Source organism: Amphibalanus amphitrite, unplaced genomic scaffold (genome assembly GCF_019059575.1).
Source record: "Amphibalanus amphitrite isolate SeventyFive unplaced genomic scaffold, NRLGWU_Aamphi_draft 000032F_arrow, whole genome shotgun sequence".
In the NCBI taxonomy this organism is placed as follows: Eukaryota; Metazoa; Arthropoda; class Thecostraca; order Balanomorpha; family Balanidae; genus Amphibalanus; species Amphibalanus amphitrite.
In genome coordinates, this window is record NW_024881528.1 from 32159 (window position 1) to 57940 (window position 25782).

The 25782-nt window shown below is 48.7% G+C and overlaps 3 protein-coding genes across 4 annotated transcripts; 1 reads left to right on the forward strand and 2 right to left on the reverse strand.

Annotated features, from left to right (window-relative positions):
• Positions 1-508: 508 nt before the first annotated feature.
• On the reverse strand, positions 509-15909 carry LOC122368725 (long-chain specific acyl-CoA dehydrogenase, mitochondrial-like). The gene is made up of 8 exons (XM_043342940.1): positions 15715-15909; positions 14777-14923; positions 14479-14616; positions 4593-4757; positions 3210-3657; positions 2607-2840; positions 1884-2121; positions 509-989 (listed from the first exon to the last, which is right to left on the reverse strand). The coding sequence occupies exons 1-7, from the start codon at positions 15834-15836 to the stop codon at positions 2047-2049; spliced, it is 1329 nt and encodes a 442-aa protein (XP_043198875.1). The 5' UTR covers positions 15837-15909; the 3' UTR covers positions 509-989; positions 1884-2046.
• A 371-nt stretch (positions 15910-16280) lies between these two features.
• LOC122368539 (phosphatidylinositol N-acetylglucosaminyltransferase subunit A-like) lies at positions 16281-22775 on the forward strand. 2 transcript variants are annotated; one of them, XM_043342553.1, is made up of 13 exons: positions 16281-16444; positions 16973-17019; positions 17187-17343; positions 17606-17785; positions 17985-18103; positions 18353-18467; positions 19968-20060; positions 20573-20686; positions 20912-21003; positions 21262-21347; positions 21565-21748; positions 21946-22045; positions 22278-22775. In XM_043342553.1, exons 2-13 carry the CDS (start codon positions 17003-17005, stop codon positions 22341-22343), a joined length of 1323 nt encoding a protein of 440 aa, XP_043198488.1. In that variant the 5' UTR covers positions 16281-16444; positions 16973-17002; the 3' UTR covers positions 22344-22775. The 2 variants fall into 2 exon arrangements, with proteins under 2 accessions (XP_043198488.1, XP_043198498.1); XM_043342563.1 differs by lacking the exon at positions 16281-16444 and adding an exon at positions 16745-16768.
• On the reverse strand, positions 18810-24218 carry LOC122368558 (proteasome subunit alpha type-1-like). Its single transcript, XM_043342584.1, has 2 exons — positions 24053-24218; positions 18810-19910 (listed from the first exon to the last, which is right to left on the reverse strand). Exon 2 carries the CDS (start codon positions 19890-19892, stop codon positions 19059-19061), a length of 834 nt encoding a protein of 277 aa, XP_043198519.1. The 5' UTR covers positions 19893-19910; positions 24053-24218; the 3' UTR covers positions 18810-19058.
• Positions 24219-25782: the final 1564 nt, after the last annotated feature.

Genomic DNA, 25782 nt, shown 5'->3' on the forward strand with positions numbered 1-25782 from the left:
CTGAACTGCGCAATCTGCATTTCGGGCAAAGGCAAGTGTGCGTATATACCAAATGCAATAGCATTACGACCACCGATCCAAATTTCGCGAGTAACCCCACCAAAATTTGTCTCTAAAATTATCGCATAACAGAATATTATGTATCGTTACAGACCTTACGAACAAGCATCGCGAAGTCCCCCTCTGCTATTCATGTCCTGTTCGGTTTTCACCGTTAATTGGCATCACTGCGACACGACTTTGAAACAGTTAACGCTCTCTAATGGTCATTACTATTAAACTGCTATTTTCAATGTTGTCGAAAATGACGATCCGTAGCTTTGAGCTAAAGTCGAGCTTTGAGCGTTGGGAGTTGTTCAACAAGTAGAGATTGCTTAAACGAACAACCTCCAGCACACAATCTGCAATCCTTTAAAAGAAACGCCCTTTACTGCAGTCTTCCATTTTCGACATTTTTAGGTAGAATATTGAATAATCGTGTATAAGCGCACAGTCAGAAACTATAATAGCAATTTGTTCTGTAGACATATATTTCACTACAAAATATACTATACGATTCATCTCAGCAGCTCGCACTGGAGTGTGCCAATAAGCTCCAATTTAAGCTTCCAGAGGGAAATGGAAATAACTAGCTCGAACTTGTTTTACAATAATTAGTCATATGATTCCAAATCACTGGCACTTGACGTTTCACAATGGTCTAGCTAGAGAAGCTGAGCCGACATATCTAGCGCTCGCTTTCTAGCCATGGATTCCCTTGTACTGCATTGCATTGATGTTTGGTATGCATTTTGAATTGCATACTTCGCCACAACTCGGCGGGCCTTCACAGGGCACCACTCATCACAATAAGAGGAGACTGTACTTGGAGGCTGTAGGTAATAGGTAAAGGCACACTAAAGTACATTACGTAAAAGGTCACGGCCGGATCGGCATCGGTTTCACTGAACTGCCAACAGACGACTTAGTGCTGACGGAGACAAAGGTACTATATATTCCCGACCGGGGCTGGGAAAATGCGTTTTATTCACCGAGGTTTTTGTGCGGAGGACCGAGTGCCGGTAGGCACGAGGTCCGTAGCCAAAAACCGAGGTGAATAAAACTGCATTTTCACAGCCCAAGGTTGGGAAGAGATTTACCACATGCCGTACCGGCGCAACAGTTAATATCATATTCATTTGATATTATATATTATATTCTTAATATTGTGTTAATATTGTATTAATACTTTGTTCATATTTATAGTCACCGTGATTTTTTTTTGTGTTTTTCATTATTGGGCTGCGTTGAGTATAAAAGATGAAATTCCCTATTTCCCCCTTATTTCGGATTTGAAAAGCTGAGGATGAAGATGGTGAAGCGCCAGAAGTTAGAATAAAAATATGGAGTCCGGCAGGAGTGAGGAAACCGCGAGGAAAACTGAAAATTGGGTGAAACGCTGAATCAAACGCGTCTTGGATCCCAGTTGGAACAATATCAAATGTTTCATTGTGGCTCGTTAAGATGCTTTGCGCATTTAAAGTGTTCGTTTTTTGCGTGCATTATGTAGTGATAATGACTATTCTGACCATGTTCTGCAGCAATAAATAAATTGGCATTAGAACGATACCCTTGTTTACAGTTGAAGTACGTTGACAGCAAAAGTAAGTAAACACGCAGTCACTCCTACTTTTGCTGTTGCTGTTAGTGAACACACAATCCGTTAATATCTTCTTTGGAATTGGTTCTTCCGCTCAGAATATTCAGTAAAACTTTGTCTGGGAAAATCAAAAAGCCCTAGGGCCGAGTCGTTTCCCAAATACCTTCAACATTAGCCGAGGCGGGCCGAAACCATTTCCCAAATGCACGTGCTAATGTTAAAGGGATATCTCGGCATGTGGTAAAAGTAAATACGAACCTTTACAATGCTTTCTCGCTCCCGATAAAATCAAACCCAAAACGAAACTAAGAAGACGTCATACCTTGCCGAACGGTTCGGTGGCCGAGCCTGTCCTATGATCAGGAGTTAGTCGGATTAGGGAGGCGAGTTGGCGCTCGGGCGGCAGCTCACTTCTTCGACACGATCTGGCGCGCGATCAGCTCCCGCATAATCTCGTTGCTGCCGCCATAGATGGTCTGGACCTGAAACGACGGGCAGACAATTACTTAATGATGGTCGGTGACGCCAAGTCTCAAGACATTCGAGCGTGTGTTAATAATCATGAGACAAGGATTAAAGGAAAACAGACTAGTCGTTTTGATACTTGATAATTGATATCACGGATATGAATCAGGGTAAGAAATGCGCAGGTTATGAACGGCTTTGCAAAATAGCTTCATCGCTAGTGCCACTTCTTTGAAAACCTAAATGTACACATTTGCAAAAACAAGGCACGGCAGAAAACAGCAGAAAAAAAGAAAATAACCATCGAAAAAAACGACAAGACAATGAGGCTATTTCAATGGCCTTTCATCAAATACTACGATCGAAGACAGCTACATATGAAGTCCTAGCTAGGATGCTGCCATCCAAGCCCTCTCGGCCAGCAGCGCCACCTGCGCCGGCCGGCAGTCCGATCCGGCCGGCAGTCCGATCCGGCCGGCCGGTGTCACTGGCTGACACGCACCTTGGCGTCGACGTACGCCCGGCAGACGGGGTACTCCCACATGTAGCCCCAGCCGCCGTGCAGCTGCACCGCCTCGTAGGTGATGCGGTTCTGCAGGTCCGTGATCCAGTACTTGCACATGGAGGCCATGCCGCCGTCCAGCTTGCCCTGGTTATGCAGCTCGATGCACTGATCGGTGAAGGCGCGGTTCACAACCAGCTCGGTCTTCATGGCCGCCAGACGGTGCTGAATCGTCTGTGGAAGCACGGGACGACGTCAGACGAGTAGATCCCCTCTATTCGGTCACCAATCCCGTCTCAGTCACTGAGGCGAAAACAAGTTGTCAGTGTAAATCAACACATATCCGGATTGCGCCATCATGAGTGCTAACATTTTTTTTTTCGTTATGTGATTATATGAAAAACGTCCTTATCCCAAGCACGTATTTAAACCACCGTACACCCTCTCAGTCCCTCCCACTGGCAACACTTAATCTTCGGCCTCCACCTCCGGTCTGCGGACCGAGGGCGGCCTTATCGGTGCTCAGATCAGTTCGGTTATCGGTTTAGAGGGCCCTGGCCGCTGTTCAGGGGCAGAAAAGTCCGCGGCGGGGAGCGCCCTCACCTGCAGGTTGCTGAGCGTCTTGCCGAAGGCCTTCCTGTTGAGCAGGTAGTCGCGCGTCTCCTCGAAGGCCCACTCGCAGTTAGCCATCGACATGATGGCGATCAGGAGACGCTCCTGCGGCAGCTCCTGCATCAGCTGGTAGAAGCCGCCGTTCTCCTTCCCCAGCAGGGCCGATTTGGGCAGGCGCACGTCCTCGAAGAACAGCTCGGCAGTGTCCTGTGCCTTCATACCCATCTTCTGCAGCTTCTGGCCCTTGCGGAAGCCGGGCATGCCCTCCTCCACGAGGAAGAGGCTGATGCCGTGAGCGGGCGACTTGGCCGAGGGGTTGGTGATGGCCACCACGATCACCACGTCGCACATGTAGCCGTTGGTGATGAATACCTTGCTGCCGTTCAGGATGTAGTCGTCGCCGTCCTTCACTGCCGTGGTACGCACACCCTGCAGATCACTGAAACCAAACGCTGAGTCAGGGCGTGCTGTTGGGAGTCAAGCATTCCACACTTCGCCAAGGTCGCCCTAGTGTGTCAATGACTCATCTCCATGGCACTCATCTCCTTTCCTTTACTCCCTACTCATCTCCGTCCCTTGATTTTATTCAATTATGACCCTTCATCGTGTAGTTCAGCGTTCCGTTAAACGACAATGATACACTCTAGGTCTTGCCATCCAAGCATATTAAACGTTACAGAATGTAAAAATTTAAGACCGGCCACTTCACATGAATTGGTGCACGGCACAGAAATACCTAGTTCCCACATTATCTACTTTTAGTTCACATGTGAGAGCAAGACCAATCATCGTAACATGTCTGAAAGTTTAATTTCCCAACGATCTGGTTCATGTCAATCTAACACGCGAGGTAGCCCTGGGCTGCAGAAATTCAATCTGTGGCAAAATTCTCTACATCGGGTAAACAGCCTGATAAGCTCCCTGAACCTTGCACCCGATTAGCTAAACATAGGATCCAGTTGACCCCAGCGTCTGCCTCCTGACAACGAGCAAAAAGCTTCAAGCAGTGATGATCGAAGCACTTTCCGAATCGTGTTCGGTAAAATCATCGGTAACTTAGAGGTCGTGCCAGGCGACCCAAACTCTTGCCCTGTCAGTTGAGAGAACATTTTATCAACCTCACAATGACTCAGCAAAGCGTTTCATCTCGATTCCTTATTTGTATCTCCGCCGTGGATCTCTCACCAGCCCCCGCCTCACCGTCTCACCAGCTCGTCCCCGCCAGCTCACCGGTCCATCCCCGTCTCACCGGCCCGTCCCCGCCTCACCAGCTCGTCCCCCCCCCCCTCACCGGTCCATCCCCGTCTCACCTCAGTGGCCCGTCCCCGCCTAACCTCCCCGGTCCCCGCCTGACCAGCCCCGTTCCCGCCTCACCTGCCGGCTCCCGGCTCGGTCATGGCCAGGGCGCCGATCTTCTTTCCGGCCGTCATGTCCGGGATCAGACGCTCGATCTGCTCCGGCGTGCCGAAGTGAGAGATGTACGGCATTACGATGTCAGAGTGCATCGCGTAGCCGGGACCGGTGCAGTTGCTGTAGCCTCTGCGCAGGAGTTAGACACCGTTCAGAGGTCAGAGGAGGGGGCGACCGGGACAGTAGTCGTTAGTCGCGAAATCCTTGGGAGTGGGGGGGAGGGGGGTCACGGAAATGGTCATAGGATTTTCCGACAGACACAAATAAGCGATTGATGATTTTCATGAAGCAGCAAGCTATCAACCCCAGGCAATTCCTATAATAGTATCAATCAATTGAAATCAATAACCAAGAGAACGATGAGAGGTAAATGAGTAGCATGGACCGTTGCAATAACTGTAATTCGCAATAGCAGTGTTAAGCAGCGCATAGGCGTAGGAACAGGGGGGGCCGGGGGGGGGGCCATGGCCCCCCCCCCACTTTCGGAGGTGGGGGGGGGGGGCCAGCAATGTTAACTGGCCCCCCCCCCACTTTTTGCTGACTTAAGTGTCTGTCTGTACCTAAGTACCAGTGCTACCACCCGGTAACTTGACAACAATTCAGCTTGCCCTTTAATGAAGATTCCCTTTTGTTTCTACAGCGTTATTGACCGCAATTTCCTTCACTCAATGAAGGAAACCATATCAGAGACAAGACTGTGGGTCCTGGTGACAGCATTTTGTTGAATACGAGGCACGGGACAGCGAGCGCGGAAAAGGTATAAGACAATACTAGCACGGTGCAGGAGAATGCGTATACAAACGACCAACGCTTGACCGGATCTGCTTGGGGTCGGCATAGTTCGTCAAAGGCGTACCAGCTGGGGGCCAGGGTGGGGGCCTCGGCTCAAACAGGCTGGGGGCCAGCAATGTCTGTATCTGCCCCTTCCCTTCCACTTTCAGTGCAGTGGCGGTCGCAGAGGGGGGATCAGGGCCATGCCCTTCCCCCCTCCAAAGGCTAATCAGGGGGCCATCATATCATTTGCCCCCTCCAAACAACCAATGGGCCCCCATGGGCGTATGGGGCTCTGGCCCTTATTCGATTGTCACGAGGCTCAAGAATCCCACGCTAGCTATTAACCCGGCAGTTGCTGGGGTATTTCGCCACCCACCGTTTGCTGGGGGGGGGGGGGGGGCGTTAAACGCCCCCAGCCGATAACTCGAGAACCAATAGGCGCAGCGAAACGCACGAGGCGGCAAACGAAAGAGCGCGACGAGACGCTTCAGATGAGTACTTAAAAGTTGAATTTTGAGGTCACAGGTCGGGTCAAGGTCAGGTCAAACACCTGAAATCGGGCTTTCAGTAGCATGGACTTCAGGACTTCCCAATGGGCACCTCTCGTCATAAACTCTGTCAAAACGGTGCACAATCCATCATATAAGGCCTAAAAGAGTGTCAGCTCCATGTAGGGGTCAGTCAAGCATAGGTCAGGGTCAAGGTCAGGTCAACCGGGCAGGCACATATACCCGAAAATCAAAACTGATATTCGCAGCCTGTGACACATGTTTTATAGGTAATTTGAGGCGTAGAACACGATGGTGACATTCATTTTATCATATCTGTACGTGTTTGGCTCAAAAAGTTCAATTTAAGAAATGCATGTATCATGGTCGTGAAGAAGTCACGAAAAATTGCCAAGATTCAGTTCAAGATTATGGAAAATGCGGAACGATAATCAATAATCGAAGATAGCCATTTGATTGATCATGGTATTGGCAGTCTAATGGCGTTTACGGCATGTCTGTATGTCTATTCTGTGATTTTATATGATTTTTTGAACATATGCCGTTTTTGGTCGAAAACTCAGAAATCATGACGTCACTAAAACCTCGATATCTCAAAAATTTTCCGACCGATTTTTTTGAAACTTTGTCACAATAAACTTCAATCAATTGCCTACAGGTACCCAAAATTTGCGCGCCGTTTTTATGCTATGGCCCGGCGAAAAAAGTGGGGGCGTTTAACGCCCCCCCCCCCCCCCCCCAGCAACTCGCGGGTTAACAGCTCCCAAGCCAGTCTTTGAGGGTCCTACACTGATCTTGGAGGGCACTTCAGTGGCGGTCAGGCACCGACATTGACCGCTGAGAACCCACATTGACCTCATTTGAGGGCCCCTAAACCGGCCTCAAGGGCCCAGTCGGCGTCTGAGGGCCTCACACCGGCCTATGGTGGCCTCATTTCTGTCTCTGGGGTCCCAAGACTAACCTTTAGGTGCCTCTGAGGGTCCCAGGCGCGTAACCACCACTGGGGACACTGGGGACCGGTCCCCAGTAACTTTTGGGTTACTGGGGACCGTCCCCAGTAAAACCGACGACCTCAATTTGCTTGAATAGCCAAATATTGGGCCTGTTCCAGCGCCTCCAGAAACCTCCAGAAACCTCCAGAAAGCTCTAGAATCCTCCAGAGAGCGTTCCAGCGCCTCCAGAAAGCTCCAGAAAGCTCTCGCCAAAGCTCCAGAAACCTCCAGTAGCCTCCAGAGAGTTGAGAGGTCCAAATTTCTCTGGAGGCTCTGGTCTACAATTATGGCGCACATGTGACAATCACGAATGTAAACAAAGGACATTTGACTGATTATTTTACAACTTGAATGTAAAGAAAATTACATTGCTATAATTTTCTTAATCTTTCTTAATAAAATTGAAAACAAACTTTGCGTTTCAAGAGAGAGGAATCGTCATTCTTTTGGTATATGTGATGCCAATCTCCAGAAATCTTCAGATTGCGTTCCAGCGCCTCCAGTAAAACCTCTGGTAGAGCCTCCAGTCAAGAATTTCTACTGGAGGCGCTGGAACAGGCCCATTGTCTCTAAATCGACGTGAAGAGTAATATGTAGTCAACGGAAAACAAAACTGGATGTTTTGTTTAGCCAGCGCCCGGGTAGGCCTCTCAACCAACTTAGCCATGGTGGGGGGGGGGCTTTTTGGCCACACCAGATTACCTAAGCAAGCTAGAAAGACGCGATAAGAAGCAGCAGATAGCTCGCTACAGTATCTTTCAGAATTACCTATGTCATTTTTGATCAAGTCATCGCTCAGGTCACTGGAGGTCACCAAAGGTAAAATTTTCACAAACTTTTATTCCCAATTTTGACAACTTTTCACAAATCGGCGCATACGTCAGGAACCAATAGAGCTGCAGTGCTGCGGGAAAGCGCATTCGATAGCTTTTCAAAGACCTTCTCAGCAATGTTCTCGGCTTTGACCTAAGGTCAACGGTTTAGCTTCCAGGTTGGCGTTTTGCGGGAAAGGTTTTTGTATCATAACTTTTGACTCAAAAATTGCATGGCGCTGATTTTACCCTCATCGCGTTGGTCTCGTCGAGACGCATGGAAGGAAAAGGTCATGCTGCATGTCATGCGATTGGTATTGTTGAGTTGAACACATCCATGGTGTTTGCGCTCCAACATGTTTCTACCTAAAGTAATGGTAAAAAACTGTTGGAGATGTTTCATGACCTGAGATGATCTCAGAGGCATAGAAGGGGTCACAGGTGCAATTTTCCGGTTCAGTGTGTCATGTTTACCTGTGTCGGTGCGCGCCGCGGTTGTGCTTACACGCGCAAAAAAAAAAAAATGGCAGGCAGGGGCGTAGCCAAGGGGGGCCATAGGGGCCATGGCCCCCTCCCCTGGAGCCCAAAAGGGCCCCCATCGCGGTGTCATAAGTACGGTAAGGGGCACAATAAAAGTAGCGTAAGGGCCCCTCGGGGCACTCCACTGGGTTCGCGGGGGCCTTTCGGGCCTGAGACCTTGCCGCTAGGGCCCTCTGGGCTCTCTTCATTGGTTATAAAAGGGCCCTTCGGGCCTGAGGCTTTGCCACTGGGCCCCTCGGGGCCCTCTCCATTGGGTTCGCAGGGGGCCTTCGTAATTTTAAGGTAGTTAAAGGGACTATCCCACCTTTAACATGGGGTTTGAGTTGAGATAGCCAAGTTTGCGGCGAGGTTCAGAAACCTATATCTATCTAGGTTGCAACCCCCGCGGCCTCTTAGTGTTGAAGAAATTCGTTCCCTTCATTTGAAAATGGGCCTTGTACAAGGCCCTATCTTCAACATGGAGCGACCGTTAGTGTGACGTCACCTCGTTTAGTCATTCTGATTTAAATGGGTTTGTTCGTTGAAAAATCGCTTGAAACTTGGTCTGAACTTTGTTGTGGTGCCTACAGAGTAAAAAGAATCAGCTTTATGACAGTAATGTGGCCTGGGGAAGGAGGTAATTTTGGGCTGTGACGTCACATATTTGAAAGTTTGTGTTTGGAATATGGGAAGCCTAAGATGTTTAATGAAAAATAAATGCCAGAACCGTGTTCCTGGTCATCCAATCTATAAAGTCGGGCACAATTTAACTGGTTTTAACAACATTTTAGAAGGTGGGATAGTCCCTTTAAGCAAATAACTACGTCATGAAATTAAGAAATTGTTGGCCCCCTCGCTCACATGGGCCCCTTTCGGTCTGATTGGCCCCCCTGAGGAAAATCCTGGCTACGCGCCTGGCCCTGTCAGGCATTCAGGGGCCTCTTGGGGTCCTTAATATGCTTAGAGAGTTTTACTGTAGATCAGAGGACCCGTCACGCGCGCTCAGGGGCCTCTTCATGCACTTAGTGTACTCAGAGAGTCTTTCTGTGGCTTAGAGGGCCCCGTGAAGCGATAAGGGGCCCCTCCATGCGCTCAGGGGGCCCTGTCGTGTATTCAGAGGGTTTTTCTGTTGCTTAGAGTGCCCTCGTCAAGTTATCAGGGGCCCCGTCAAGCGAAGTTAAGACCTTGCCACTGGGGCCCCTCTGGGCCCTTTCCATTGGTTGTAGAAGGGCCATTTGGGCCTGAGACCCTGCCACTGGGCCCCTCGGGGCCCTCCATTGAGTTTGCAGGAGCCCTTCAAGCCTGAGACCTTGCCGCTAGGGCCCCTCTGGGCCCTCTTCATTGGTTATAAAAGGGCCCTTCGGGCCTTAAGTTTTGCCACTGGGCCCCTCGGGGCCCTTTTCCATTTTGTTCGCAGGGGCCCTTCGGTTCTCTCAGTTCTTACATTTTTTTCATTTTATATTTTTTTTTAAATTTATTTGGGCCCCCTCCAAAAAATAGTGGATGAAATCCGATGACTTTTTTGGATTTTGAGGGGGTTTACCTTGGGCCCCTGTAAGTTTGGCCCCCTCCTGGATGAAATCCTGGCTACGCCCCTGATGGCAGGTGTGGCCAAAAACGCCCCCCCCCCCCCACCATCTCCCCCCACACACTCGGGCGAAGGCTGATCCTGAAATATTATATTTGGTCTTCGCGGCCTTCCATGTGGTCCCCAGTAACTTCAGACTCGTGGTTACGCGCCTGGAGGGTCCTGCACTGAATTCTGATTTCTGAAGACCCGATGCCGGCCTCTAAGGTCCGCATCGGCCTCTGAGGGTCCATCTTGGCCTTAGAGGTCCAACGCCGGCCCATGCCGGTCTTTTAGGGCCCCACACTAGGGTTGTTAAAAAAAAAACGAATTTTGGAAAAGTATATGGGCTCATGGCTCATGTGGTGCGGTATTCTTTTCTGAGACCAATGATGCCCTTTTTTCTGAAAAGTATTAACTGTTAGGGGCTCCTCAAACGGCTTAAATAGGACCATGTTACGCCCGCCGACCGGCCTGTGTCAATAAGGGCGAGAACTCGACGCCGCGCGCCGGCGGCAGCGCCTTATCGGCACCGCGCGCCACGACATCTGCCGGGCGGCCGGCTGGGCGGTGGGAAGTTATAAGTGCGTGGTCTTATTGCACACGATCGGGGTGAGCTATCCCATGTTTTCGGGGCGGAAAGTTTCAGTGCAGCATCGGTGCGTCTGCCACGGTGGTCTGTGTCGATGGTATAGAAAATAACTCAAGCAGAGCTCAGAAAATACTGAATGATTCCGGGTAGTTGCCTCGAAACAATCCGTTTTAAGAATACAGCTGCCTTCTTAACGTACCGTATCACTTGTTAATTCTTCAAAAAGCAAACTCTGAGCAATAACACACCTCTTTGCATTGCTGTTGACAATTTACGTTAGTTTTTGACGGTGGCTCGCACCCCCAATATGCTGCCGCGCAACTTTATTCCAACGGCGAAACGGCAACTTCGCGAGAATCGAAAATTCACGATATACGTACAGCAGGGGCTGGCAATGCAGTATGCACAAGGACAGAATATGGAGGATACCCGACAGTCATCGGCCAAGTTTGGGGGTGGCTTTGACGAGCATAGGCGTCACCAATGTCATTATTCAGATACGTTGATGTCAGATGCTGGGGCATCAGAATCGACGCCAGGTTTAACTTAGATTAGCGGGTCGAAAGAAAACATAACATGTCTGGGAGTGACAGGGTGGCCACCCTGACAGTGTGACGAAGTGAGACATGAGTAGAGACATTAGCCGGAGTACCTACTCATATAAATCAAGCGCCGTTTATCCAATCCTTCGAGCATAAGCGACGCCGGCAGTCCGGCCAGGGCGGCCGTGCCCACCGATGCCGATCAAGACCCGAATCCAGACCCGGCATAGAACACAGCTCTGCCCTGACGTGACACATTACCCCGGTGTGTCACTCATGACGGATAGACCAATGCAGGAGCCTTGCCAGCTCCTGTTGTACCTACTTCGTTAAATTTTCGATTCTCGCTAAGTTGCCGTTTCGTCGTTGGAATAGAGTTACGCGGCAGCATATTGGGGCTGCGAGCCACCGTCCAAAAGCAACTTAAATTGTCAACAGCAATGCAAAGAAGTCTGTTATTGCTCAGAGCTTGCTTTTTGAAGAATTAACAAGTGATACAGTACGTTAAGAAGGCAGCTGTATTCTTGAAACGGAGTGTTTCGAGGCAACTACCCGGAATCATTCAGTATTTTCTGAGGTCTGCTTGAGTTGTTTTCTATACCATCGACACAGACCACCGTGGCAGACGCAACGATGCTGCACTGAAACTTTCCGCCCCGAAAACATGGGATAGCTCACCCCGATCGTGTGCAATAAGACCACGCACTTATAACTTCCCACCGCCCAGCCGGCCGCCCGGCAGATGTCGTGGCGCGCGGTGCCGATAAGGCGCTGCCGCCGCCGTGCGGCGTCGAATTCTCGCCCTTATTGACACCGGCCGGTCGGCGGGCGTAACATGGTCCTCTTTAAGCCGTTTGAGCAGCGCCTAGCAGTAATACTTTTCGGAAAAAAGGGTATCATTGGACTCAGAAAAGAATACCGCACCACATGAGCCATGAGCCCATATACTTTTCCAAAATTCGTTTTTTTTTTTTAACAACCCTACCCCACACTGACCTCTAAGGGCCCATGCTGGCCTGTATCTGTAAGGACCCGTCATTAGCCTTTGAGGGCATTGTACGGGATTCTGAAGACCTGATGCCGGCCTCTGAGGCCCATCTTTGTTTTTGAGGGTCTTCTGCTGGTCTCTGGGTCCAACACCGGCCCATGCTGGTATTTTAGGGTCCCACATTGACCTCTAAGGGTCCCGCACTGGATTCTGAAGATCCTATGCCGGTCTCTAAGGGTCCGCATCGGCCTCTGAGGGCCCACCTTGGCCTATGAGGGCCTTCCGCTGGTCTTTAGGTTCCAGGTCCCGCCCATGCCGGTCTGTTACGGCCCTACACTGACCTCTAAGGGCCCATGCTGGCCTGTAAGGGCCCGCATTAGCCTCTGAGGGCCTTGCACTGGATTCTGAAGACCCGATGCTGGCCTCTGAGGCCCATCTTGGTTTTTGAGGGCCTTCTGCTGGCCTCTGGGGTCCAACACCGGCCCATGCCGGCATTTTAGGGTCCCACACTGACCTCTGAGGGCCCATGCTGGCCTGTAAGGGCCCACATTAGCCTCTGATGGCCCAATTCGGCATCTAAATGTCTCATCCTGCCCTTTGCAGGCCCTGTACTGGTCTCTGAGGGCCTCAACCCTCACCGGCCGATGGGGGTGGGGGGTGCCGCCCCTCCATAGTTTTTTTTCGCGATAGCTCCGAACACGCCGGTGATAGAGAGCTGAAGCTTTGCATACCTGACCTTTGAATCAAGCCGGATCTTTTGACACCAACCGCATTTTCGGGTCAGATCAGGTCACTGACCCATGAGGTCATAAGTGAACCTCTGCACAGTCTTCAGATGTCGCAACTTCGCAACGCCCTCACTGCCAGAGGAGATTTCACAGGGAAATGAACCTTGGATGACCTAGTATCCATTAGGAGTCTCACAACTTGTACATCTCGGATTTTTCCTAAGGTCATTTTCGTGACCTCACCATTAGGTATAAGTCAATGGGGGATAAACTGAAAACTTTTTCTGGCGCCGTAAACGATCTTCAACTATCTCAAGCACACTGAATCTTTCATGCACTCCTTGCAAGGTTCGATGCGTCACTTTTGCCATGTTGACCTTGCGCGACGTCATTTATGAAGTTATAAGGGTCATATAAGTTTGTCGTCAATAACTACCGATCAAATTGAGCTAGCGAGTCGGGGAAGCCATCAATGGACTCAGGAAGACCTGCCGAATCGAATGATATGTGACATGACCTCCTTCGACCAATTTCGTGACCTGGGGGCGCTGACCTGACCGTGACTCGTGGTCAACACCCTCAGTTTACCTCACCCAAACAAAAAGTACATCATTCGACGCGCCTGAGAGAGGCGAACACGATGCTGGCAAAATCGCGGCTCTGCTGCCGTTTTTTGCGAAGTTATTCACCAAAAACGGAACCGTGCCTTGAGGCACTTGACCTGACCTCAGAGGTCACCGGTTGACCTAGAACCTTAAAATCGGGTATCGATCTCTGCGTCTTGTAACGGCGCACACGCTCGTTTTTCCGCGACGCGCTAGCTCAACCTGGGGCGCAACGGCGAGGGGGGTCGTACCCGCCCCCCGCCCCCTCGGCCGGCGCGTATGTAGAAAACCTATAGGTCCGGTCCGGCGAGGGTTAAACTGGCCTCTGATGGCCCAGACCGACCTCTAAAAGTCCCACACCGGCCTCTGATAGTCAATCAGCCCAGTTGCAGTGGTCGCTGATATAAAACCTTTTAAAAACGTTATAGGTCTGGCTGAGCCTAGCTAGGCCGTTCATGCTGATTTTTATAGGTATATTGAAAAGACTCGCTTTGCACGTTTCACGCTTGCTCGTAATGAAAAAGTTGCTGGATGCCTCTGGAATTTGCATGGGTGCCAACGGCTGCGGAGGACAGGGGAACGCGTCCATCAGTTTGAGTTTATGGACGGGAGTCTCCCTGAAATTTTACCCAATTTTGTTTTTGTTTTTGTCTCGATTTTTTTTTTATCTCTGATCATGTTTGCGAAAACAAAGTGGCCGAAATCCGAGGAGAAATCGGATTTTGGGGGTAGGCTAGGTTTTAGACCTCTGGGACCTTGGCCCCCCCACTTTCGAAAACGTTCCTACGCCTATGAAGCAGCGTGACTATTAGGCATAATATGTGGTGACAGCTATGGTCGTTCTGAGGAATTAACTGTCGATGGTTGCCACAGAGGCCTCGTGGGCACTAATGAATTCATGGAAAAACACTGTGTTGACGCTTTACGGCCAGTTGCTAAGTCATTGTGAGGTCGGAATCGAGTTGTTTATATGATCCTTGAACTTTGATCAATGGACAGCAGACACCATTCTAATTGGTTATTGGAAACCAGGATAGATTTCGCAGAAGGCGGGAATCGACTCCAATCCAGGAAAATCGAATTCCACCGCGCATCCTCGGCTCGGCCCCACATAATAATCACCATTCACGTTTAATAAACTTTCAACAAGACAAATTACCGACAACACGGTTACAACACCAAATGCTAGTACTGACTTCACGCGCCCGTCAGCGGCCCTTACTGTTCCTCGAGGACGATGGAGGCGTCCAGCCAGTCGCCTCCGATGCCTCCGTGCTCGGCCGGGGTATTGACCCCGAGGAGACCTTGCTCTCCGGCCTTCAGCCACACCTCGCGCGAAACCTGGCCGTCCTTCTCCCACCTGGAAAAACAGTGATTGTCAGAGCACTTGCCACTCATTGGTCATCCTGGAGGCAAGTGAGATGCAAAAAAAGTCAATCCATGCAAATATGAATAGAAATCTGTGGACATAGTAAAAAAAAAAAAACATTTCAGAGTCACCATGCAGAAGGTAAACTTACTGGCCATGGTATGGCTTCACTTCTTGTTCAAAGAACTTGCGGACTGACTCACGGAACATGTCATGATCTGAATTGAAGAGCGTCCTACCACCAATGTCGCTCAGCTTTGGCATCTGAGATGTAGCTGGACGGTATTCATCAAAACGCCTGAAAGAAATGTCACAGATGCACATCAATGCATGAAATAATAAACACAAATTTATCCATTAACTGTTTTTGCATCTACATCTTTATCACATGTTCCTAAAAAGTGCACCAGATCATGATAAACTACACCATCACAGATCACTTTCATCAGGTAGTTTCTTTTAACATGAAGCAGTCAGGAAGAGAAGACTAATAGATTGGGGACCTCACCAAACTCATAAACCTCATTATGGGATACAGGCTGCAATTTTGGAATTATAGTTGATATTAGCGAAAGTGAACAAACGCAACAATCATGATACCTCAGCACTAATCTGAACAAGTTAAGACTGCTTTTAATACTGGATTCAGGAAAGAATCCCAGTCATTTGAAGCCCTCAGCTATTTAGAATTGTACCTTTTTATATTATGTTGTAACTTTACAATTGAAACATAAATACCTACCTTTACAAGTAAAACAACTAAGAAAGGAAGATATCATTGACAAGACATAATTGACAGAAGTAGGGGAAGGGCTGAGTTGAATTGAATTTTATGACTGGGATTAGCCCCTCCATGACAGATTTCAGAAAAACAAGCACCAAAACACCAAAAATCACATACCTACCTACTTGCCTTATGCCTACAAACCCACCATGCCAAAAAAAACTTCAGTTACTGGAGAACTGGAATACCTTACAACCTGCCTTTGCCCTGTTTAAAAAGGCTACAACTTTGGCTCATGGAATAATTATTTGTGAAATGTGCCTATTATATAACACGTAAATTTCACGAATATGGCGCAGACTTACCTAGCACTCACTCCAAAGTTTCTCGCGTAAATATTTCCATTACCAGCCTGGATTAGAGTCTTTTGCCGCAAGAACGCAGCGGCAGTCCGAGCCGGCGTCCTGCAACAACCAACGAGACCCATATCGGCAATTAAAAGCACGGAAATGCGAATCACACCCAGCGCTTCCCACGGACACGAAGAGAAAGAGGCAACGGGAGAAAACGGAAGAGCCCCACCAAAGGATTTAGCTGAATTGGTAGCATTTTCTCGGCGAAATGTTGAAGGGATTGACTCAAAGAGATGATAAATTATTTTTTTTTGTCAAAGTAAAAAATGAAGAAGGCATTATTAAGATATCTATTGGGGATTTCTTGGCTTTTAAAAACTAGTTAGGCACCTAATATTCCAATTCGTGAAAATAACTAAAAAACTATTTTTGCTACTGAAAGGGAGAACCCTTCACTATGGTAAATAAATGGTAGCATTTTATAAAGCTGTAAGTGGCGCACGCGTTTCAAAATAAATCTTTCAAAGATCCACTGCAAGTCCACTGCATATACGAAGTTCTCCCGTGCATATACCACTGAACTCGCATATACTGATACTGCCTTGTGTCCACTGGGTCTTCTTGTTCATGTTCTTGTTGGATTAGGGCGCGTAGCTTCCACTGGGTCCACTGAACCAAGGCTCACTGAACCCAAATCACTGAACCAACCAATATACAATGCTTGGGGGATCGTATCAGTAAGGTGGGTATTTCAATTCAGGGGTATATAAACCAATTTCAATGTCAATTTCGATTTTCAAGTTTCAATTTCAGCAGTTTCTATACCTAGGTACTATGTGGAATAACGATAATTACTCAAGTTTATTGTAAAAAAACAAAGCTTTCGATACATGCAGTATCTTGATCACCATGTCAATGAGATGGAATATTGATATTTGAAAAATTCAGAAATAACTAAAACCAACACAAGCCATTATACAGAGAAGTGTGACTCCTGCTTTATGACTACCAGCAAATCTTTACTCAATTCTTCTACAATGCATGGGTTGTTTAATTGAAGTCTCAAGTCTGTTCAGTATTGGGATGGTATTGGGATTTGGGAACAGGGTTTCCTTTAGCATTTGTCTTTAGGGCATTGGGGGCTGATTGCAGGAAGCTGTATAATGAGTGCTCTCATTAAATATCCCATTTCAAGTAGGTTAACCTACTTGAAATGGGATATTTTGTTCAATGCAATTGAATTGACGTAAGGTGTCTGTCCATATTTCAGGCTGCCAAACTCTGTGTTGCAGCTTTCATCATGAAGTACAGTATTTGGTAAGATGGAATTCTGTATTAAACTGAACCCTACTGACTGCTGTGTCATTTTATGTCTTGTTTCTTCAACTTCTACTGCTATGTATGTTTTCAAATGTTTTGCAGAGTTACCTACCATTGTTACCAGAGAGAATGCATTGTGACCTAACATGTTGTACCTTTTTCAGCATGGTGTCAGATTTCTTCTATCCAAACAGTGGTGGGGTTGAGGCCCATGTGTTTCAGCTGTCTCAGTGCCTTTTGGCTATGGGTCACAAGGTCATTGTGGTCACACACAGCTATGGAAGCCGTGTTGGCATTCGCTACATGACCAGTGGCCTGAAGGTATGTCTGCTTTGCTCTGCACTGGCTGTGAAGCTGATTACAAATTTGAAATTGCTGAACTAAGGTCATGGGTGTGTGATGCAAAGTGGTTTGTTTGAATCAAATATAAAATGAAATGTTTATGTTGCACCTTTTGAAGGAGCAAAAGTATCATGAGATAACTCACAAATATGGTAAAAGTGACAACACATAAACTCATGTTTATGTGGCGAGCAATATCTACATTGTTACCCACCAAGGGGTTGTACTCCCACATGGACAGGTGTATTACTGCCCCTACAAGACGTTCTACAAGGGCTGCGTGCTGCCGACCATGCTGACCACCCTGCCTCTGCTGAGGAACATCTTCATCCGGGAGCAGGTGGACATCGTGCACGGTCACTCAGCATTCTCCACGCTGGCGCACGAGGCGATGCTGCACGCCGGCAGCATGGGTATCCGGGTAAGGAGATAGCGGCAGGTCGGTGGTGGGCTGGATCCGCACCGTACCGCGTCGGGTCACCATTTCGTGCAGTTCTAGTGAAACATGGCGTGAAACAACCATTACGCATAGCCGGGATTTAATTCTGACCATCGCTTATTTCCCCTCGTCTCGCATCTGTACTAATGCGCTGACTGACGTCGTCCCCCTCCCTTCCCAGACGGTGTTCACGGACCACTCGCTGTTCGGCTTCGCTGACACGTCGGCGATCGTCACCAACAACTTCCTCCAGGTCTCGCTGGCGCAGGTCGACCACTGCATTTGCGTCTCCTATACCGGGTATGAAACGCTGCATCGTGGATCGTGGTTACACTTACATCCGTAGTTGCTCTTTCGCTTAAACATTGTGTTGTGAAAATCTACGTAAGAGAACGTCCTCATTTTGCAAATGCTAGTCTAAAGTCATTGTTTGCATCTTGCCAAGGTTCCATTTTGTAAGGTAATTGTTGTGGTCCCGAGTGTGTCCCGCCTGACTTCAAAGCGCCAGTGTCCTTGTACATCATCACCACCACGCACGCTGTGTTTCAGGAAGGAAAACACGGTGCTACGAGCGAACGTGACCTCCCACCGAGTCTCCGTGATCCCAAACGCGGTGGACAGCGCCGCCTTCACGCCAGACCCTTCTCGCCGGAGCTCAGATAGGGTGAGTGGTGAGCGGGTGAGTGCGGTATCGTGGATTGTTGTAATACGTGAGCTGTGATATGTCATTTACTAGACAGTTGGTACATTTTTTATCGTTCCGAAACTGTTTACAGCAAGTGCATGTATCAAACTGCAGTAGACTATAGCCACGTTGTATAAAGTACCCTTCCCAGTTCCCATTCCGCCCTAGGAACGACCCGTCTATCTTGTGCTATCCCGTTTCGTGCGTATCACCCCGGATACATTGTTGCATTAAATGTGCGCGCCCTTGATGAAAGAGGTCTGAGGCTGTTCCACCTTACGATACGTCTATGAAATAGCCTTTTGAAGAAAAGCCTCGCTGTTTCATTGCGGATTATTTATTGAATACAACTCAGAGATAAACGGGAGAGCTGGCGGCGAGGCTGCGGCCGGGATAGAGAGGAATCAGTGCGCCGGCCGTTAGCAGCAGTAGTGTCAGTAGCGGAGAGCCGGGCGGGAGCGGCGGGCGGCCGCCCCCGCCCGGCGGCGGCGGCGGGCCGCGGCTGGCGTCCCGGCAGGACGCCCGGCGGGTCGGCGGGTCACGGGCCGCGGGGACGTCACCCTGCCGGCCTCAGTGCTCCATGGTCTGCGGCGAGTCGGGTCGCGGCTCGCGCTCCTCAGGAGCCGGCTCGTCGCGCAGCGGCGCCGGCTCGGCGGCCGGGGCGGCGCCGTGGCCGCCGCGGCGCTGGATGCCCTCCAGCTTGGCCAGGAAGGGCGCCACCTCCTCGTCCTCGTGGATGGTGAACTCCATGCCCTTGCCGACGACGGCCACCGTGCAGTTCTTGGTAGTGAGGTCCATGTCGTTGGGCAGCGTGTCGCGCAGCGCGAGCAGCGCGTGCGTGACGATCTCCTGCCAGGTGCAGTCGGGGAACTCGGCCAGGTGTTTCTCCAGATACGTACGCGCCGACTGCGAGCGGGCGCCGATCGCCATCGCCTTGCAGTCGAAGTAGTTGGCCGACGGGCAGGTCTGGTAGATGTGCGGCCCGGACTCGTCGTAGCCGGCCACCAGCAGGCCGACGCCGTACGGCCGGCTGCCGTCGCGCTGCGTGCACACCTGCATCTTGTTGCCGAGGTCGCTGATGAGCCGGCTGACGGGCAGCGGCCGGTCGTGCGCGTACTGCGCGTTCAGACACTCGGTGCGCATCCAGCGGCTGAGGATGCGCGCGTCGGCCGTCAGACCGGCGATCGACACGCCCACGTGCCCGTCAATCGGCATGATCTTCTTCTGGTGAGCGGACAGTTCGGAGGAGGCGCGCTTCAGCGCCACCAGCACGGCGTGCGTGCGGCACTTGAGGCCGACGGTGGCGGCGCCCTGCTTCACCGCCTCCATGGCGTACTCGACCTGGTGCAGCCGGCCCTGCGGGCTCCACACCGTCACGTCGTTGTCGTACTGGTTACGGAACATGGCTGCTGCTCAGGGAACCTGTAACATAGAAACAGAGTGTGAGACTCAGTCTAACGCTGAGCTGTGACCCCACAGATCACTGTCGTCATGGTGTCCCGACTGGTGTATCGGAAAGGAGCAGACCTGCTCGCCGGCCTGATCCCGCTGGCATGCCGCAAACACGACAAAGTAAGTCACTAGCCAGCATCATAGTCGATTGGTCGCTTATCAAAGGAACACATTGGGTCATTGCCTTACAGTTTTGGCCAAACGCTGAACAGTGTGGCTTTAGTGCATACTTCGATTAGTATCATTTCGTTTCGTTTCTATTTTCAACTACTTGTATATGTTGTTATTTAGCTGGGACATAATTAATGTGTAAAAAACGTCGTTTTGACACCAGCTATATAGTTTTATTGGGAGCTTTCGAGAGCACTTCGGCTCCCTTCTTCAGCCAAGTCAAACAAACACTAAAATACAGTAATACAAAACATTAATATATTAATGTTTTGTATTACTGTATTTTAGTGTTTGTTTGACTTGGCTGAAGAAGGGAGCCGAAGTGCTCTCGAAAGCTCCCAATAAAACTATATAGCTGGTGTCAAAACAACGTTTTTTACACATATTTTCAACTACCTATTTTCGTATACGACTGTCCATTGGTTTACAACATTCAGCTCAACAAGCTCTATTATTTTCAGCTGCATTTTTTGATCGGAGGCGACGGACCAAAACGGTCCATGCTTGAAGAAATGACTGAGAAGAATCAGCTGAGTGATCGGGTCACTTTCCTGGGCGAACTGAAACATTCTGAGGTAACTAAACGTGCGCAGGTCAGCGAGCGCAGTACATATTTGGGGCCCGCACGTTTTTTTTTTAAATGCTTCTAAGGGCCAAGCCAATGCAATGCTAGCAATGTTATCGTAAAACTTTGTGTTCACTGTTCACTACGACGGCTGTCCGCTGTCATGGCCGAATCAGTGGCCCACTGTCGCGCTCGCGCGACATGCAATGAACGCTTCCACATTGGTTTGTTTAAGGTGCGAGATGTGCTGGTGCAGGGCGACATCTACATCAACTGCTCGCTGACAGAGGCTTTCTGCATAGCCATTGTCGAGGCGGCCTCCTGCGGGTAAGCGGTGTTATTTCGAGATACGCTAAACAACTATTTATATTCCGATTATAAAATTTATTTATAGTATTTCTGACCTTCCAGCTGGCAACTGGCTTCGTGTAGCCTCCCAGCCGCTCCAGGTCGGCGTTTTAATTAAGGTTGAGTCACTGTATAGGATGACAGACAATGTATGTTAAAAATGTATCAAAGGACTGTTTCATTAAATGGCTGTTAAAATAAATGCCACAACTGACAGCAGCTTTGTGTTGCCCTCAGACTGCAGGTGGTGAGCACACGCGTCGGCGGGGTGCCGGAGGTCCTGCCTCCCGACCAGATCTGGCTCACCGAACCCACAGTCGAATGTGAGTGCCCACCGGCTCCGGAGGGGCGTGAACGGCTTGTTAATAGGGATCAGCTGTCAGGGGAACATAACTGATTAATAAACCGGATGAGAAATTGAAAACCTGCAGAACATCATGAATGTAAATGCGATTGTTATGAAGTACCCATTCGATGACAACACAACCTTAGAATGCCTCCATAATCCTACGTCACGACTCACGTTTTGTCTGCCAACAGCCCTTCTGTCCGGGCTGGACGCGGCCGTGGCGGAGGCCGGCCGGCCGAGCGCCCTGTCCGCCTGGGACCGGCACCGGCGCGTGGCCAGCATGTACCGCTGGCAGGAGGTGGCCGCCCGCACGCAGGACGTGTACGATATCGTGTGGCGGACGCCGCGGCGGGACCAGCGCAGCCAGACGATGAGGCAAGCGACTGAATGTTGTGTTACGGTTACTGATTCACACCCTTGCCGATAATAATGCGCCTCATTGTGATGAAATATATGTATACCAGTCGATGCCAGATGAGTTAGATATTTGACCGAGACAAGCGCCGACTTGTGTTTGCCAGTTCAGGCCTTGGTACCCAGTGGTTATTCACCCATTCCTGGCTGTTTTGCAGGTACTTGTCCTCGGGGCCACTCTCGGGAAAATTCATGATCGCTGTACTCTTCCTGCTTCGGCTGTATTCAGCATTCTTAGAATGGTTTCAGCCGAGAGAGGTGAGTTCAGTTCACAAATTTGAATCTCTTCTGCCGCATTTCCCCCGCCTACGATTGTTTTTTTTCGCACGTTTGGCTTTTGCGTCTATTTCTAGTCTCATCTGCTCATGAATAATATCGGATTATATACCTTTTTTAACTTTTAGAACACCATCGACCAGTATCCATGGATAACTAGAAAAAAAGATCCCACCGTATACCTTAGTAAGATGTAATATTCCGCCTTTTTCAGGACATCGAGCTAGCGGCGGACTGGCACCGGGGCTTTCGCAGCGCAAATCAACCGCTACAACATTGATTAGGCTGAAGAAGCTACAGTGTAGCAGCGCAACGTCGACTCGAGGGTTCAACATTCCAACGTTTTCCTTTTAGGAATGTGGCCGTGTTAGCTAATTGGATGAAACCTGATATATTTAGAGAACCACTGATAATTCCTCACATCAAACTAGAGGTACACGAGTTTGTCATACTACTAGTCAAAGTGTTCAAAATGTGTGTATTGTCATGGAGCAACCAGAAAAGTAGGAAACATTAGTGCTTTGCACTGTTAGCAGAAACAAGACTTGTGAACTGCCATCATGTTTGTTCTTGTTGCTTGAGAGTTGAGCAATATCAAGAAAGTGGGTATGATCTTACAACCTACTGACTGCTTGTTTACTTGCTATGTGCTATGGTTTACATTGACTTTGTCAGCAACTTTATAAATAAAATGCTCACTTTGTATTTGCAAGATCTGTTTTCTCATTGAAAATGTTGCCCTTTTATTACTCGTCAAATAAAAGGGCAAAAAGGGCAAGTCCTACCTTTGCAATATCTTCATTTAATATCAATGACTGGTTGAATATACTTTTTGTGTCCAAGGGACATATAATGAAGTGTTATAAGGATGCTGGCTTTTTTAAACTATATGTCAAATTAAATCCAAGTGTGCTGGATTCTGGAAATGGGCGCGATATAGCCTCGCAGCTGGTGCGCCCTGTCACTCCAAATCATCATCGTGCTGGATTCTGGCAAAATGTACACTTTATCAAATTTTGAAACTCATGAACATCATCCCCAACACATTTGCCTCATAAACAACCCAGTTTACAAAATTAGGTACTTTACTACCTAAACCACAATTTAGTCACTTCAGTCACAATAGCTCATGCTGTAAGCAACAATGCTCAACATCAGGTGTGAGCGCATATTAAATACAAGTGTGGGAAAGGTCAATCAATCCAAACTTAACTGGCCCAAAAAGTAGGTATTTGAAAAAGCTAAGTTGAAATCAATCATAGATAAAATGATGTGGTCACAACTCACATGTTACTACAATAAGAATGCCAAATGCAAGAGTAACCTGAGCTCTGTTCGCGCCCCATTTATTTATCAGCAGGCTGCGAGCATGCTGCTACTTCTTGGCTCCTCATTGGTCAAATTCAAGTGGTCTATTCGTTAGACCAATGAGAAGCCAAGAAGCGCCAGCAATAACTTCCTTGTATGGGGAAAAACGACAGCACGCTGATATAAAAACAGCAAATGAACCAAGCTCAGAACCTCATTCTGACCCATCCTTTCGGCCTTAGTAGAGCAGAACACAAATGTCACATGTAAGTTTTCCAACCGAGGAGAGGCGCTGTAGGTTTGTAGGTTGTAGGTAGGCTGGCAAATGTTTAGAGTTAGTTAGAGCTTAGAAAGAAGCAGCTCCAGGTACCTATAGCTCCTCTCCTCAGTTGGAAAACTTTCGTGTTAGTGGTTAAGGCAACGAGGTCATACTTGGCCAAGTTACAATGCTAATCGCATGCCAATGCCCTCAACATACAAACGTTGAAAAACTGACAATTTTGGCTAGACTTAAAAAAAAAACTGAATTGCAGTGATGGTCCAGCTTAGCAACGTAGTTCGCTTGGCTGGCGGCTACTGGGCCGCAATACGGCCTTGCTATGCAGGTCTGGTGGTGATCGAGAAAAGGAATAATGGATATTAATATACCATAATAATATTATCACAGACCAAGATTCTCACCTTTCCTGAATTGCCGGAAGAAACTTCTCACTCTTTGACGCGCGCGATGACTTGCCGGAAACTCGACGGGATTGTATGTATCTACCTCGCCATATTTGGCGCAGATTTATCAAATACTTTTAACAGCTTCTGAATCATTTCTGAATCCCTAAGAAGATGCCATGGAGGAGAGAAGATGCTAAAAGTATAAGAAGGGATGCTTGAAAATTGACTCTGGTTGAATTTATTAGCAACGTTTAATTTTCAATGGTTAAGATGATTGTGAAAATGACTAAAAAAAGAACAAAGTTCTGTGTTACCATGGCAACCAGATTGCCATGGCCCCAGACGTCAGCTGTTTTGATGAAATTTGGGAATTTGCGGGAATTTGCGCGTTTGGAGATTTGGAGTGGAATTGGAGTGGAATGTGGATTTGGAATTGATGAAGAATCGATAATCCCAAGACAATCTTGTATTGGGAGTTGACTGTAGTTTTTAATATGTCATCGAAAATGACATTTTGCGTGTTTTAGAACTGATACCGAAGCAACTATTGTGTGAGCGGTAAGGCTGAGGCACCGTCGTCCGTCATTATGTTTTTCATTCCTGATTCCCGTTCTCGCGTCAGCTTAAAGGGACCCTCCCACCTTCAAAAAAGTTAATGAATTAGCATGAAAGTGATGTCGCTCGATTCAGAAAGAGCAAAAACGAATATGTACCAAATTTCACCGAAAAATATTCACCGGTTTTCAAGATATAAGACTTTTACTTTTGTTTACTTTTTTTTTGGATATCCGCTGGTCCTAGCGACTTCATTTTGGAAGTGCGGCGTTCGCGGCAGATGCTGCGCGCAAAGCAGCATATACCACCGCGTGCTACAAAACGTTTTAGTCAAACATTTAAAAATCGTTAGAAATCTGCGCTGACGTCACACATTCAGAGGGGTATTCCTATGCATTAGCCCCTCTGAATCAAAATGCTGCAATTTTGAAATTCAATATTTCCGATTTAAGGCATTTCTCGATGTTGTGAGTGCCGAAACCGGTAATTGTGAGCCAGGGACCCCATTTTGGCTATCTCAATTCTCAACTCAAATGGGAGGGTCCCTTTAATGTTACGGCCACAGCGGGCCACGAGTGTAAAATCCAAGGCCCTATATACCTGGTAAAATCTAGGGCCTTGCTAGTTGCTAAAACAAAATACTTTTCAGTGGCCTGGCTAAAATCATAAGGGTGTTGGGCAACCACCCAAGTCGTTTGGTGTTCCAAGTGGTTCATAATTTCCATGCACTTCAACTTTCAAAAGTATAGTCGGTAAAAAAATGCATTTGACTGGCTTGGTGCCGGTCATGGTCAGTCACGGGCAAGGCCCTAAATACACGGGCATGGCTCGGCAGCCCTTCATATGCGGCCGCCCCGGCCGTATATTTATATTTGGACGGATGCAGGGCGCTATATAGTGTGTGTCGGAAGGGGAAGGGAACGGCGACGATCGCAGATCACGACTCGCGCCCAACACTTTCATTTCGCTGCAGTGCGATGTGTCAATTAAGGTGTTGACCGAGCCGGAGCTTGGCATTGAGCAGAGCTTGTCTATAGATAGACCCCGATCCATATACGTCCGATCGGGCAATCACAGGCAATCGGGATTCGGGAGAAGAATATACCCTGATTTGGATGGCCAATGGCCATCAAGGCCGGACCTCGCCCTCGCCGGCCGAGGTGGGGGGGGGGGGGGGGGGCGGGTGCCGC